The 12,069-nt window shown below is 45.4% G+C and overlaps 1 protein-coding gene across 2 annotated transcripts; it reads right to left on the bottom strand.

Moving 5' to 3' along the window:
* Positions 1-1,518: 1,518 nt before the first annotated feature.
* ZGLP1 (zinc finger GATA like protein 1) lies at positions 1,519-12,069 on the bottom strand. 2 transcript variants are annotated; one of them, XM_082205552.1, is made up of 6 exons: positions 12,015-12,069; positions 10,099-10,614; positions 4,832-4,926; positions 3,983-4,076; positions 2,281-2,412; positions 1,519-2,148 (listed from the first exon to the last, which is right to left on the bottom strand). In XM_082205552.1, exons 2-6 carry the CDS (start codon positions 10,593-10,595, stop codon positions 2,118-2,120), a joined length of 849 nt encoding a protein of 282 aa, XP_082061678.1. In that variant the 5' UTR covers positions 10,596-10,614; positions 12,015-12,069; the 3' UTR covers positions 1,519-2,117. The 2 variants fall into 2 exon arrangements, 1 of the variants encoding a protein (XP_082061678.1); XR_014215004.1 differs by lacking the exons at positions 3,983-4,076; positions 4,832-4,926; positions 10,099-10,614; positions 12,015-12,069 and adding an exon at positions 3,852-3,921 and having other exon boundaries at positions 2,132-2,148; positions 2,281-3,783.

A 12,069-nucleotide genomic window follows, 5' to 3' on the forward strand; every position in this document is an offset into this window, starting at 1 on the left:
CTGTGGCAGCTTGGCTTCTTATCTCTGCTATGACAACCATGGTTCTCTGTCAAACTACCAAACTACATCAGGCCAAAATGCATCTGGCAGGACACATACAGTGGTACCTCGGGTTACATACGCTTCAGGTTACAGACTCCGCTAACCCAGAAAGGGTGCTTCAGGTTAAGAACTTTGCTTCAGGTTGAGAACAGAAATTGTGCTCCCGCAGCGCAGCAGCAGCAGGAGGCCCCATTAGCTAAAGTGGTGCTTCAGGTTAAGAACAGTTTCAGGTTAAGAACAGACCTCCAGAACGAATTAAGTATTTAACCTGAGGTACCAGTGTACTGGATCTGGCTTTCTGTACTGGGGTAGGGAGGTGGAAAGAGAAGGGAATTAATGATGTCTCTCTTGTCAGAGGCAGCTTGTTATCCAATTCAAGTGGACCTTTAGGGCACTTGCGGGGGTGGGGAGGAGTAGCATGGATCAGTTTCAGGGGTTTGCCCCTGTAAGGCTTGTTGGGTCCAGATCGTTTCCCAAGGTCTCTTGTGGAATTTTCTACCGTTTTACTAGAGGCCAAGGTCTCGGCTTAGAAAACAGCTAGCCACCATCAAAATCCTAAGCACATCATGAGCTCCTATTTTGTAGGTTTCCTCTACTGTTATAATAAGGACTACAAAGTACCGTATTTTTTGCACCATAACACTCACTTTTTTCCTCCTAGAAAGTAAGGGGAAATGTCTGTGCGTGTTATGGAGCGAATGCCTGTGGATGGCCGGGGGGATCTGCTGCAGTCGTGAGCAGAGGATCCATGGTTCTCCTTCCTTCCCTCCTCCATGGTTACAAAGCATGGATCCACATGGATCCTCAGGATTTTTGCATTGAGCTATTCCAAACTCGTTGTCAGATCACATGTCTGTGGCCACAGCATGAACCACAAAAATCATATATCCACTATTTCGTTTAGAATATTTTTTTTCTTGTTTTCCTCCTCTAAAAACTACGTGTGTGTTATGGTCTGGTGCGTGTTATAGAGCAAAAAATACGGTAGTACAGTAATTGCCTAACCACACCTAAATTCAATTGTGTATTTCTCAGACTACTTTTCCTGCTTCCCTACCCCTCAAAGCTTTATTCCAAGTTTGACTTGAAAAATTAGGAATTAAAAGAATTTCCTACACTTAGTTACAATAAATAATATTTATTGCAGAAGCTTATAACCAGCAAAATAACCATCAAGAAGCTCAGTACTCTTGAACAAAACCTTGACTTGGGATAGTAAGCAGAAAAGTACAGGAAAATCAGAGTAATTGCTTTCAATTTCACAACATTTTTTATTTTCGTTTTCTTTTGGCTGTGCTATGTAAGGGAGAATACAGAAAACAAATACTTCAAATGTAAACACTATTTACAAAAATAAATACCACTTTGAAAAGAAAAGTGCCCCATGGCACAATCCTGGTTGGACACACTTTCTGAGACACATTCAGCAATGCTGCATGTTGTACTAACAAAGGATATTCATCAGCATCCCATAAATATTATATATTTACACTTGCCATATTTAGTGCAATAGAAAATCATCAGGAGTTCACAAAAGAGCTTCATGTCTTTTAAACAAACTCCCTCCCCCACCACAACTGCTCAATGACTGCTGTTCCAAAAGTTTGTAGTTTGTGGAAATGTTTCTTTGTACTTTCCAGTCCATCACTACAAAGAACTATTAACAAGAAGGCAGCAACCCAAAGTGCTAAAAGGTTGGGTGGGAATCACTGCCTGAAAGCAATTTCAATGTGTCCATCCTCAATGGGAATGTTGCATTCTGTTCCAGCATGTAGCCCCAATTGCTTATGGAAGTTAATGGAAACAAACACTTTTTTCCTTGCAAAAAACATCCCCTTCTTTCCCGCCTCCTCCCACACACTGCAAACAAACACCCAACATAGGACATAGCACTGACTTCAAAAACAAAAGAAGCATTCATTCAAACAAACAAACAAACAAACAACCAAAAGACAAAGACAAACAAAGAAGAGCCCTTCATCCACTGAACCTCCTAATGACCAATCTACCAGGCTGTTCAGCCAGACCCTTCCAACAAGTCAGCCAGATTTCCCAAGAGCTGTTTTGATATCCAGCTAACTGCAAACCCTTAGAAAGCTTCCACATCTAGAAATGGAAAGAAAAGAGAGCCCTTAGGTTGGCGGCAGCAGCTGTGTTTTCTTCCTGCCGGTGAAGGGCTGGTGTGTTTTAGAAGCTGTTTCTCCCCCCCGCCTGCCCCTTAACCACCACCCCCTTTACCTTTTCCGAGATTTCTCCTGGGCAGCAACTAAATGCAGCCTGCGTCCACAACTGGAACAATGAGAAAAGGGATTCCCACCATGCTTTGGAATATTCCAGCACTGAAAACACCGGATTCTGTACTTTTTGTACCTGAAGGTCAAAAACAGAGTTGATTTAAGTAATGTAGCAGGTCATTCCATTCATTTAGGTCTGACTGTAGTAACCTTCTCTCCCCCCCTCCCCCCCCGGCGCAACTTAATCTCCCAGTTAATTCCAAATGGCATGAAAGCGGAGATGCATCATCTTTCAGAGGAGTGTCAGGTGAAACATAAGGCTTAGGATCCCAGATGCCAGGATATAGGAATGAAAGGTGATGGTGGCATATGATAAGGGTCAATCAGCATAGTGTTGGGGCTTCACTGAGCATGGCACACAGACTGCAATGGCCTCAAGTGCTGTGGCCTGTTATATACTGTAAAGGTAAAGGGACCCCAGATCCAGTCACAGATGACTCTGGGGTTGTGCGCTCATCTTGCTCTATAGGCCAAGGGAGCCGGCGTTTGTCTGCAGACAGCTTCCAGGTCATGTGGCCAGCATGACTAAGCCGCTTCTGGCGAACCAGAGCAGCGCACAGAAACACCATTTACCTTCCCGCCTGGAGTGGTACCTATTTATCTACTTGCACTTGACGTGCTTTCGAACTGCTAGGTGGGCAGGAGCTGGGACCGAACAACGGGAGCTCGCCCCGTCGCGGGGATTCGAACTGCCAACCTTTGTTTGCCAACCTTTGTTTGTTTGTTAAGGTTTGACGACCTTAATTTGTTACAGCTTGTTTCTGTACAGTGGTAACTGTTAGATGAATAAGCCTGGAACAAACAGGTTACGTTGTTTTATTTCAGGATGCTCTTGCACAATACATACTGTTCTAATGTGTTACTCTTCAATGCATAAAATTTTGACCATTGTAGCTTTTAAAAATTTGTGGTGAAAAGTTGGGTATAACTTTATTCTTTTTTTTAAAAAAAAGCTCAGATAAATGCTTTAATATTGCCATGCAGTTCAGATCATCGCTTTTGTCTCATCATCGCTTTTTTTGAGGTGGGGGGTGCCTATATAGTGAAAAATCAAAAATAAATGGAGAGAAGAATGGCAGAGTTCATTAGACATCATACACAGGTAAGTATCTTAGCCTATTGAAATATTAAAATAATACTAGCAGATGCCACAAATGAGGGGTGTTTAAAGGGGAAGAATAAGAAAGAGTATCTAGGAGTCAGATCACTGAGGATAAGCTGTAAGGGTAGATATTGTCCACAACTCCTTCATTCCAAAAACGCATGAACAGCACCCAGCACTCTAAGAACTTATGCTCATGTTGGTTTCTGGCTTATGTGATTTAGCATGTCATTTGAATGCATGTTAACACTTGCTGTGTCTTCTCCAGCCCATCTTTCAACAAATGAATTGCTTCAGACTTCCAGTATTTAGTGATGCAAATTCTAGCTGTTGCTAGGAGAGCTGCTATTGCTTCTAAATCTGTTGATCTCACCACAGGCTTCAGACAACAGAGAAGAGCCTTTTCAGGCTACATGGCAAGTTGTACTCAGTGCTGTTGTGTATTATCTTTTAAACTTTTTGCACTGCCAGAAGATATGCTGGGCATACCTTTTAAGGAAACCAACAAGAAATACGCCATGCTATTTCAGCAGTCATAAGGTACCTAATGCCACAAGCATTACAGAGGGGGGTCCCATCTTCAGCATCTCTCCATAGTGGTGTTTTCCTGGTCTTGCAAGAAGCACAGCACTTATCCCCTTAAAGACAAAGGGCAACTGGGTCAAATAGCAGTTTATAAGCCACAACCCTGGGTGGTATTTAATGGATTAATACAAATCTTATTATAAACAATACTTAATGTTTATTGGATGTTCAAAGCACCTCCCTCATGCATATTAATTTCAAACAGCCTGGCATACCTTATTTGGAATATTACTTCATCAAAAGATTCCAGAACAGCATTTCAAAGTGTGAATAAAAGTTACTCTGTTCAGCTGAGTAGTGATCAGACTGAGAGGTCAGAACTGACTCAGATGTTACAGCAGCCAAGCTTCACTTGCCTTTCCCACAGTGTTTAGAAAAGTTGCACATGGCTACACTTAGTTCAGCACAACCCACCGTTAAGGCATACTGAGTATTTAGGGAGGTAACCCCCCTTTCACGCTTGTGGGTACAGAAACCACTAATGGCGTGAAGCGACTCTGGGATGGATGGTTTTCTTAAAAAATAATTTCATACATTGAAATAGGGGAGGCATCCATTTACTTCCTCTCTTTCTCTCCCCCTCCCTTGTTTTTGTTTTTTAAAAAACTAGCCTTACCAATAGGTGAAACAACAACGTTCATTGGTTTGCTACAGAAAAACCACATGCTTGGCAAGTGGAACAAGACCCTCCCCACTCTGTACTTCTCCTGGAGAAAAAATTATCACAACAAGCTTTTCTTTTGTCCTTAGTATCCCAAATATTGCCAGCTGATACTACAAGTACTTATTGCCTAAATTATTGACATACTGTGGGTAGAGGGACATCCTTCTTCCTCCTTGGAATTGCCAGCTCTGCATTCTTCTCTCGCTAAAGGGGTTCGGCTTCTTTTCCCAAGTTTTCCACTGAACACAGATTAGATGTATAGCATTTTAGATCTGCTTCGGAAATCTAATTTCTAAACTAATTGACTTAGTTTTGCACTCTGCAGTGATTCCTGAGACTCAAGAGAACTAACAACCTTTTTCCTCATCTCACGTGTCTTCAGTCATTCCAGAACAGGCCACCTTATTCCCATTTTGATGATTGGGGAACTGAGGCTGAGAGGTGAGTCATGCATTCAAGGACACCTAAACATCATTCTAAATAATCTATTGCTGAGTGAGGGATTTGAAACCTGTGACATCTCCTAGAATCATCATTTGCCACTTAATCCATTTCCATTACAGACAGAAGCAAAATAAGCGAGGGTTACTAGACTTATACCATACAACACATGCTTAAAAAGAAAACATTAATGAACATGAAAGCCTGTGGAGTAGTAAAATCAAACCCAGGTATTTAAAGCCTGTTGTACATATAGGCAGCTTCCAGAGTTATATGTAACTCATCCCTGAAATGGAGCTACAATTATAATTACTTTCCCTGACTGAAAATATTTCAGAGTTAAGGCCCCCTCGGCCCCATACATTTAAAGCACTATTACACCACTTTAAATACCGTAATCATGGCATATGTATACTGTATATTACATTTGCACTTCAACTTTCCCCCAAGGAGCTCAAGGTGATGTACGTACGTGCATCCCCCCCCCCATTTTATCTTCACAACAACCGTGGGGTAATCCAGGTCCTAGCCCAAGACTCAAACCATTACACCACACTGCGTCTTTTCTCCCAAAAGAATCCAGAAAATTGTAAAGGATGCTGAGAGTTATTGGAGTACCCCTATTCATAGAATCGTATATTGTGGATTTGGAAAGAACCCCAAGGGTCATCTAGACCAATGCCCTGCAATGAAGTAATATTAACTAAAGCATCCATGGACAGATGGCCGTCTAACCAGTGCTCAAAAACCTCCAAGAAAGGAGAGTCCACCTATTCCACTGTCAAACAGCTCTTACCATCAGAAAGTTCTTCCTGATGTTTAGTCCTTCCATTGAATCCAATAGTTCAGGTCCCAAAGCAAAAAAACAAACTTACTCCATCTTTCATGTGACAGACACCCCTTCAGCTGTTTGAAGATGGCTCCCTCAACTGTTCCTCATAAGGCTTGGTTTCCAGACCCTTGATCATCTTGGTTGCCCTCATCTGCACATGTTCCAGCCTGTCAATATCCTCCTTAAATTGAGGTGCCCAGAACTTGACACAATATTCCAGGTGTGGTCTGACCAAGGCAGAATAGAGTGGTACTATTAGTTCCTTTGATTGGGAAACTAGATTTCTGTTGATGCAAAATAGCATGAGCTTTTTTTGCTGCTGCATCACACTGTTGACTCAGGTTCAGTTTGTGGTCTACAAAGACCCCTAGATCCTTTTCACATGTACTACTAGCAAGCCAGGTGTCCCTCAGCTTATATTTGTGCAGCTGGTTCTTCCTGCCTAAGTGCAGAACCTGACATATGTCCCTGTTGAATTTCATCTTTTTAGTTTGGGCCCAGTTCTCCAATCTGTTACAATCATATTGAATCCTGATTCTGTATTCTGTGGCATTAGCTACCCTTCCCATAGAATCACAGAATCGTAGTATTAGAAGGGACCCCAAGGGTAATTTAGTCCTACCCTCTGTAATGGACAAATCTCAACTAAAGCATCCTTTACAGTTGCTTAAAACATCCAATGAAGGAGTCTAGTCCACTGTCAAACAGCTCTTACTGTCAGAAAGTTCTTCCAGATTCCAAATGTTGTTTTGGAATCTCCTTTCTTGTAACTTGGACGCAGGTGGCGCTGTGGGTTAAACCACAGAGCCTATGACTTGCTGATCAGAAGGTCGTTGGTTCGTAATCCCCATGACAGGGTGAGCTCCTGTTGCTCGGTCCCTGCTCCTGCCAACCTAGCAGTTCGAAAGCACATCAAAGTGCAAGTAGATAAATAGGTACCACTCCGGCGGGGAGGTAAACGGCGTTTCCGTGCGGTACTCTGGTTTGCCAGAAGCGGCTTAGTCATGCTGGCCACATGACCCGGAAGCTGTATGCCGGCTCCCTCGGCCAATAAAGCGAGATGAGCGCCGCAACCCCAGAGTCGGTCACGACTGGTCAGGGGTCCCTTTACCTTTACCTTCTTGTAGCTAGTATCCATTGGTAAAGGTCCTACCCTACAGAGCAGGAGAAAACAAGCTTGCTCCATCTTCCATCTGACAGTCCTTAAGATAGTTGAAGATGACTATCAGATCTCAGTCCCTTGATCATCTTGACTGCCCTCTACACACGTTTCAGCTTGTCAATATCCTTCTTAAATTGTGGTGCCCAGAATTGGACACAGTATTCCAGGTGGGGTCTGACCAAGGCAGAATGGAGTTGGACTATTACTTCTCTTGATCTAAACACTATACTTCTGTTGATACAGCCTAGAATGGCATTATCTTTTTTTGCTGCTGCATCACACTGTTGACTCATACTAAGCTTTTGATCCACTGAGACCCCTAGACCCCTTTCACACTTGGTAAACCAGCTGTCCCCCATGTTATATTTGTGCAGCTGGTTCTTCCTTCCTAAGTGTAGAACCTTACATTTGTTCTAACTGAAATTAATTTTGTTAGTTTTGGCCCAGTTCTCCAATCTGTTAATGTCATTTTGAATCCCCACTCTGTTTGCAAATTGGATGAGCATCCCCTCAATTCCTTCATCCAAGTTTTTTATAAAGATGTTGCGCCCAGGACAGAACCCTGTGGCACCCCACTTGTCCCTTTTTCTAGGATGACGAGGAACTATTAATGAGTACTCTTTGGGCTCAGTCAGTCAACCAGCTACAAATCCTCCTAACAGTAACCTCATTCAGCCCACATTCTGCCAGATTCTCTGCAAGAGTATCGTGGGGGACTTTGTGAAAAGCCTTATTGAAATCAAGATACACTACACCCACAACATTTCCCCTGATCCATCAAGCTTGTGATTTTATATATATATATATACACACATTCTTAAGGAAATCAGCCCTGGAATCAGTCACTGGAAGGACAGATTGTGAAGCTGAGGCTCCAATACTTTGACCATCTCATGAGAAGAGAAGACTCCCTGGAAAAGACCCTGAAAGATGGAGGGCACAAGGACAAGGGGACGACAGAGGACAAGATGGTTGGATAGTGTCTTCGAAGCTACAAACATGAGTCTGACCAAACTGCGGGAGGCAGTGGAAGACAGAAGTGCCTGGCGTGCTCTGGTCCATGGGGTCACGAAGAGTCGGACACGACTAAACGACTAAACAACAACAACAACTATACATACACACGCATATATATATACACATACATACACACCAGACTTGTCTGGCATGATTTGTTTTTGAGAAACCCATGCTGGGTCTTAGTAACCACAGCATCATTTTCTAAGTGCTCACAGACTAACTGCTGAATTATTTTTCTAGGACCTTTCCTGGTATTGATGTCAAGCTCACTGGTCGGTTGTTACCTGGGTCTTCTTTTCTCCCCTTTTTGAAGGTGGGGACAACATTTGTCCGCCTCCAGTCTGCAGGGATCTCACCTGTTCTCCAAGAATTCTCAAATATTATAGACAGAGGCTCTGAGATTACACCTGCAAGCTCCTTTAGTACCCTTGGGTGCATCTCATCAGTCCCTGGAGATCTGAATTCATTTAAGGTAGCTAGGGGTTCGCTTACCACCTCTTTTCCTATACTGGGCTGCAGCTCACTCCTTGCATCATTCTGTTATCACCAGATTGGGATATTCCACTCACAGAGCTACAGTTCCCTGGACAGAGGGATTGATTATTAAACCACTCTGGAAATTGTAGTTCTGTGAGGAGAAGGGAGGAGAACAACTCTCAGCACCCTTAACAAATTACAGTTCCCAAGATTCCTTGTGGGGAAGCAATGGCTGTTTAAAGTGGTATAATAGTGTGTTAAATGAACATGTCAAAATTACATCACAGGTGTGGTTGAAAATACAGCAGCATTAATCACCCTTCCAGCATGTTGAATAGAATTTGTTTTATCCAGGGTTCTAAGAAAGAGGCAATATATTTTCAGTCAGGAAGACATAAGTTGTTAGTTGAAATTGTCTCCTCTGAACTTTTATTCTCAGGATGTTAAGGGGCAAAACACCTCTTCCTTCCATGCTATGCTTTCAGTCCAATTTGGCCAATCCCTGCCATGCTGTTTTTTGTTAAAAAAAGACTTCTAAATACATTTAAGTCCTTTGTAAAACTACATCATGCAAGCACTAATAACAAGGTAAGTCAACATATCCTGTGCCAAGAAGATTCACCTTGGTTGTTAACTGAGCGGGAAATCTGCCCTTGCCTTTCAGAAATCCAACCAATAAATACAAAAGTGCTGTTATACTAGGTGCTTTTTAATTTAACAAAAATCCATTTTCGACTCCAGTGTTATTCATATTGAGAGAAGACTGGAGTTCATTGATTTCATTAGATCTCTTCTTGAGTATGAATGCGGTTGGAGGTCACTCATTAACTGCAAACATATTAAAAAAGGTAAAAGGACCCCTGACCATTAGGTCCGGTCATGACCGACTCTGGGGTTGTGGCGCTCATCTCACTTTATTGGCTGAGGGAGCCGGCATACAGCTTCTGGGTCATGTGGCCAGCATGACTAAGCCACTTCTGGCGATCCAGAGCAGCACATAGAAACACCATTTACCTTCCCACTGGAGCGGTACCTATTTATCTACTTGCACTTTGACGTGCTTTCGAACTGCTAGGTTGGCAGGAGGAGCTCACCCCGTTGTGGGGATTTGAACTGCCAACCTTCTGATTGGCAAGTCCTAGGCTCTGTGGTTTAACCCACAGCACCACCCACGTCCCTCAAACATATTAGGCTGCCTGTGTTTAGGTCTGGCTATCCTGCAAGTACTCCCCCATCAGGCGAAGCGTTAGGCCTCCTCCTTACCACAAGTCGTCCGCCTGTCTTCCCATTGAATGGCCTGGGAACTGCCATAGAAGCAGACTACAGGAGGTACATCTATGCCCTCTTGGGGATCTAAGGGGCAGCTAAAGACGAGGCGGAAAAAGCAAAGCATCTCATGAAACATTTCATGCCGGCTTTGCTTTTGCATCCAAACAGAAGAGAAACGCAACCTGCTCTTTCCCAGGGTGGCGGCTGTACCTGCTGTATCGCGGGCGAATGAGGAGCCGACAACCCCCGGAGCTCTTTCGGCAGAAGCTCAGCTGCATCCGAAACGTGACCCCCTGGAAGGCGGCGTCCCTGGCCTCGCAGCTCCGCTGGGGTCTGGGCTGCTTGCGGGAGACTCGCCTCCCGGCCCGCGGCGACTCGGCCGCAGGGAAGGCGTCCGTCCCGCGCTGCGCCTCCGCGCCCACTGCGCGCCGGCGCCGGGCGGGGAGCCCTTTGGCGGGGGCGCCGGGGATTCTTTCCCGGGCAGCCGCGCCGGGCTCTGCGCGCTCGCCCCGATCCGCGGGCTTCGCGCCGAGGCTGGCGCAGTGCAGGCTGATGAGGCTCAGGGCATCCAAGGGCTGGAGAGCGGCGCCTGGAGAGGCCGGCCTGTCCGGCTTCCTGCCCATGGGCTCCGGCGGGGAGAGCAGCTGGGCGGTCTCCTGCAGGAAGCTGAGCGCGCTGGGGTCCGAGAGCTGGAGGCAGCAGGCCATGGCGCCGAGGGGCTCGCACCTGCGGAGGAGGGAGAAGCAGAGGGCAGCGCGTCAGCCGGGAAGATGTTTAATTCCATAAGGTGAAGATCTAAGGATCAAAATAAAAAAAATCCTTCCAGTAGCACCTTAAAGACCAACTAAGTTAGTTCTTGGTATGAGCTTTCGTGTGCATGCACACTTCTTCAGATACACTGGGTCTGGCAACTTCTGTTTCAGTGTATCTGAAGAAGTGTGCATGCACACGAAAGCTCATACCAAGAACTAACTTAGTTGGTCTTTAAGGTGCTACTGGAAGGAATTTTTTTTATTTTGACTATGGCAGACCAACACGGCTACCTATCTGTAACAAGATCTAAGGATGTTAATGTTTAAGTTAAATTTCATAAGAACTGGGATTTGGAAAACCGTTAAAAGGACATGCAATGAAATTCAACCAAGGGGAAGCGAGGAAGTCACTTAAAGTTTATAAGTGTGATTTTTAATAAGGCTATGATTTATGTTTGTCTTGTGTGTCTGTTTGTTTGTTTATAATATTGTGAAAACTAATTAAAAAAATTGGGGGGGGGAGGGAAGAGCCGCCCGGCGTCCGAGCGAGCCACTTTCGCGCTTGGCGATCGCCCCCCCCCCAACTCTTTGAAAGGCAAGATCGTGAGCACGTGTCGACATCCACGCGGGTCGTGTTCCCACGGGGCGGCTCTGGGTGGGTTGCGGCCACGAGAGAACGAACCCAGAGAAAAGCCCCCCCCTCCGCTCTGCCCTCAGCCCCCCAGGACAGGACGGAAGGGCTAGTGGCCAAAACCAAGCGCAGCTTTTTCCGAGAGCTGCAGCAACAGCAAAGCCTCGGATTAACTCGCAGCAGTGTCCTTCTTTAACGGTTCCCAATGATAGCCAGCAGATGGAACCCGAGGGCTGTTGCGGCGAGCAGAAAAGCCAAAAGCAGCCCGGGGGCGCCCCAGGTCAGCGCGGCGGCATCCTTCGGGACCGGGTCGGCCAGCCCCGTTAGGGGCGCGGACACACTTGCAGAGCGAGAGCGGATCCTTCCCTGCGACCTGTCAGATACTTCTAGATCCCCTTGGCCAGATCCCCCCACGCCACCTGCCTTTGCGCGCCCAGGGCTGGTGGAAGCAGGGACTTAACACTAACTCCCAACAGTTGCTTTTAAGTTCAGGAATTCCTTGTAATGAGCACTTTCCTGAAACCAAGGCGCTTCCCCAAGTTATCCCGACCCTGAGGCGGGTGTGGCATAAGGAGAGAGAAGCCACGGATTGATTTTCGTTACTCCTGAGGTACAGAAGTGAAGGTCTTAAAAGAGCCGGGCCCCGAGATGCCCGCTTCCAAGACCGGCTGAAGGGGCGCGACGAGGAGCGACTCTGTGTTATGTGCAAATGCCTTTAGACACCGAGGAGGTCCATAAATTACCATGTATTCAACCCAAAAAAGAGCGACAATTTGTTGCTGACAAAGGAGAGCTGGA

Source organism: Podarcis vaucheri, assembly GCF_965113315.1.
Source record: "Podarcis vaucheri genome assembly, chromosome: 17".
Lineage (NCBI taxonomy): Eukaryota > Metazoa > Chordata > Lepidosauria > Squamata > Lacertidae > Podarcis > Podarcis vaucheri.

Bases quoted from the DNA above. Each gene is read 5' to 3' on its own strand.
- ZGLP1 (XM_082205552.1), bottom strand. From the start codon at position 10,595: ATGGCCTGCTGCCTCCAGCTCTCGGACCCCAGCGCGCTCAGCTTCCTG. The intron at 4,927-10,098 runs GTACAGCCGCCA...ATCTGTGTTCAG, and splicing joins ATTCGCCCGCGATACAGCAG to TGGAAAACTTGGGAAAAGAA. The intron at 2,149-2,280 runs GTAAAGGGGGTG...TTCCATTTCTAG, and splicing joins CAGGAGAAATCTCGGAAAAG to ATGTGGAAGCTTTCTAAGGG.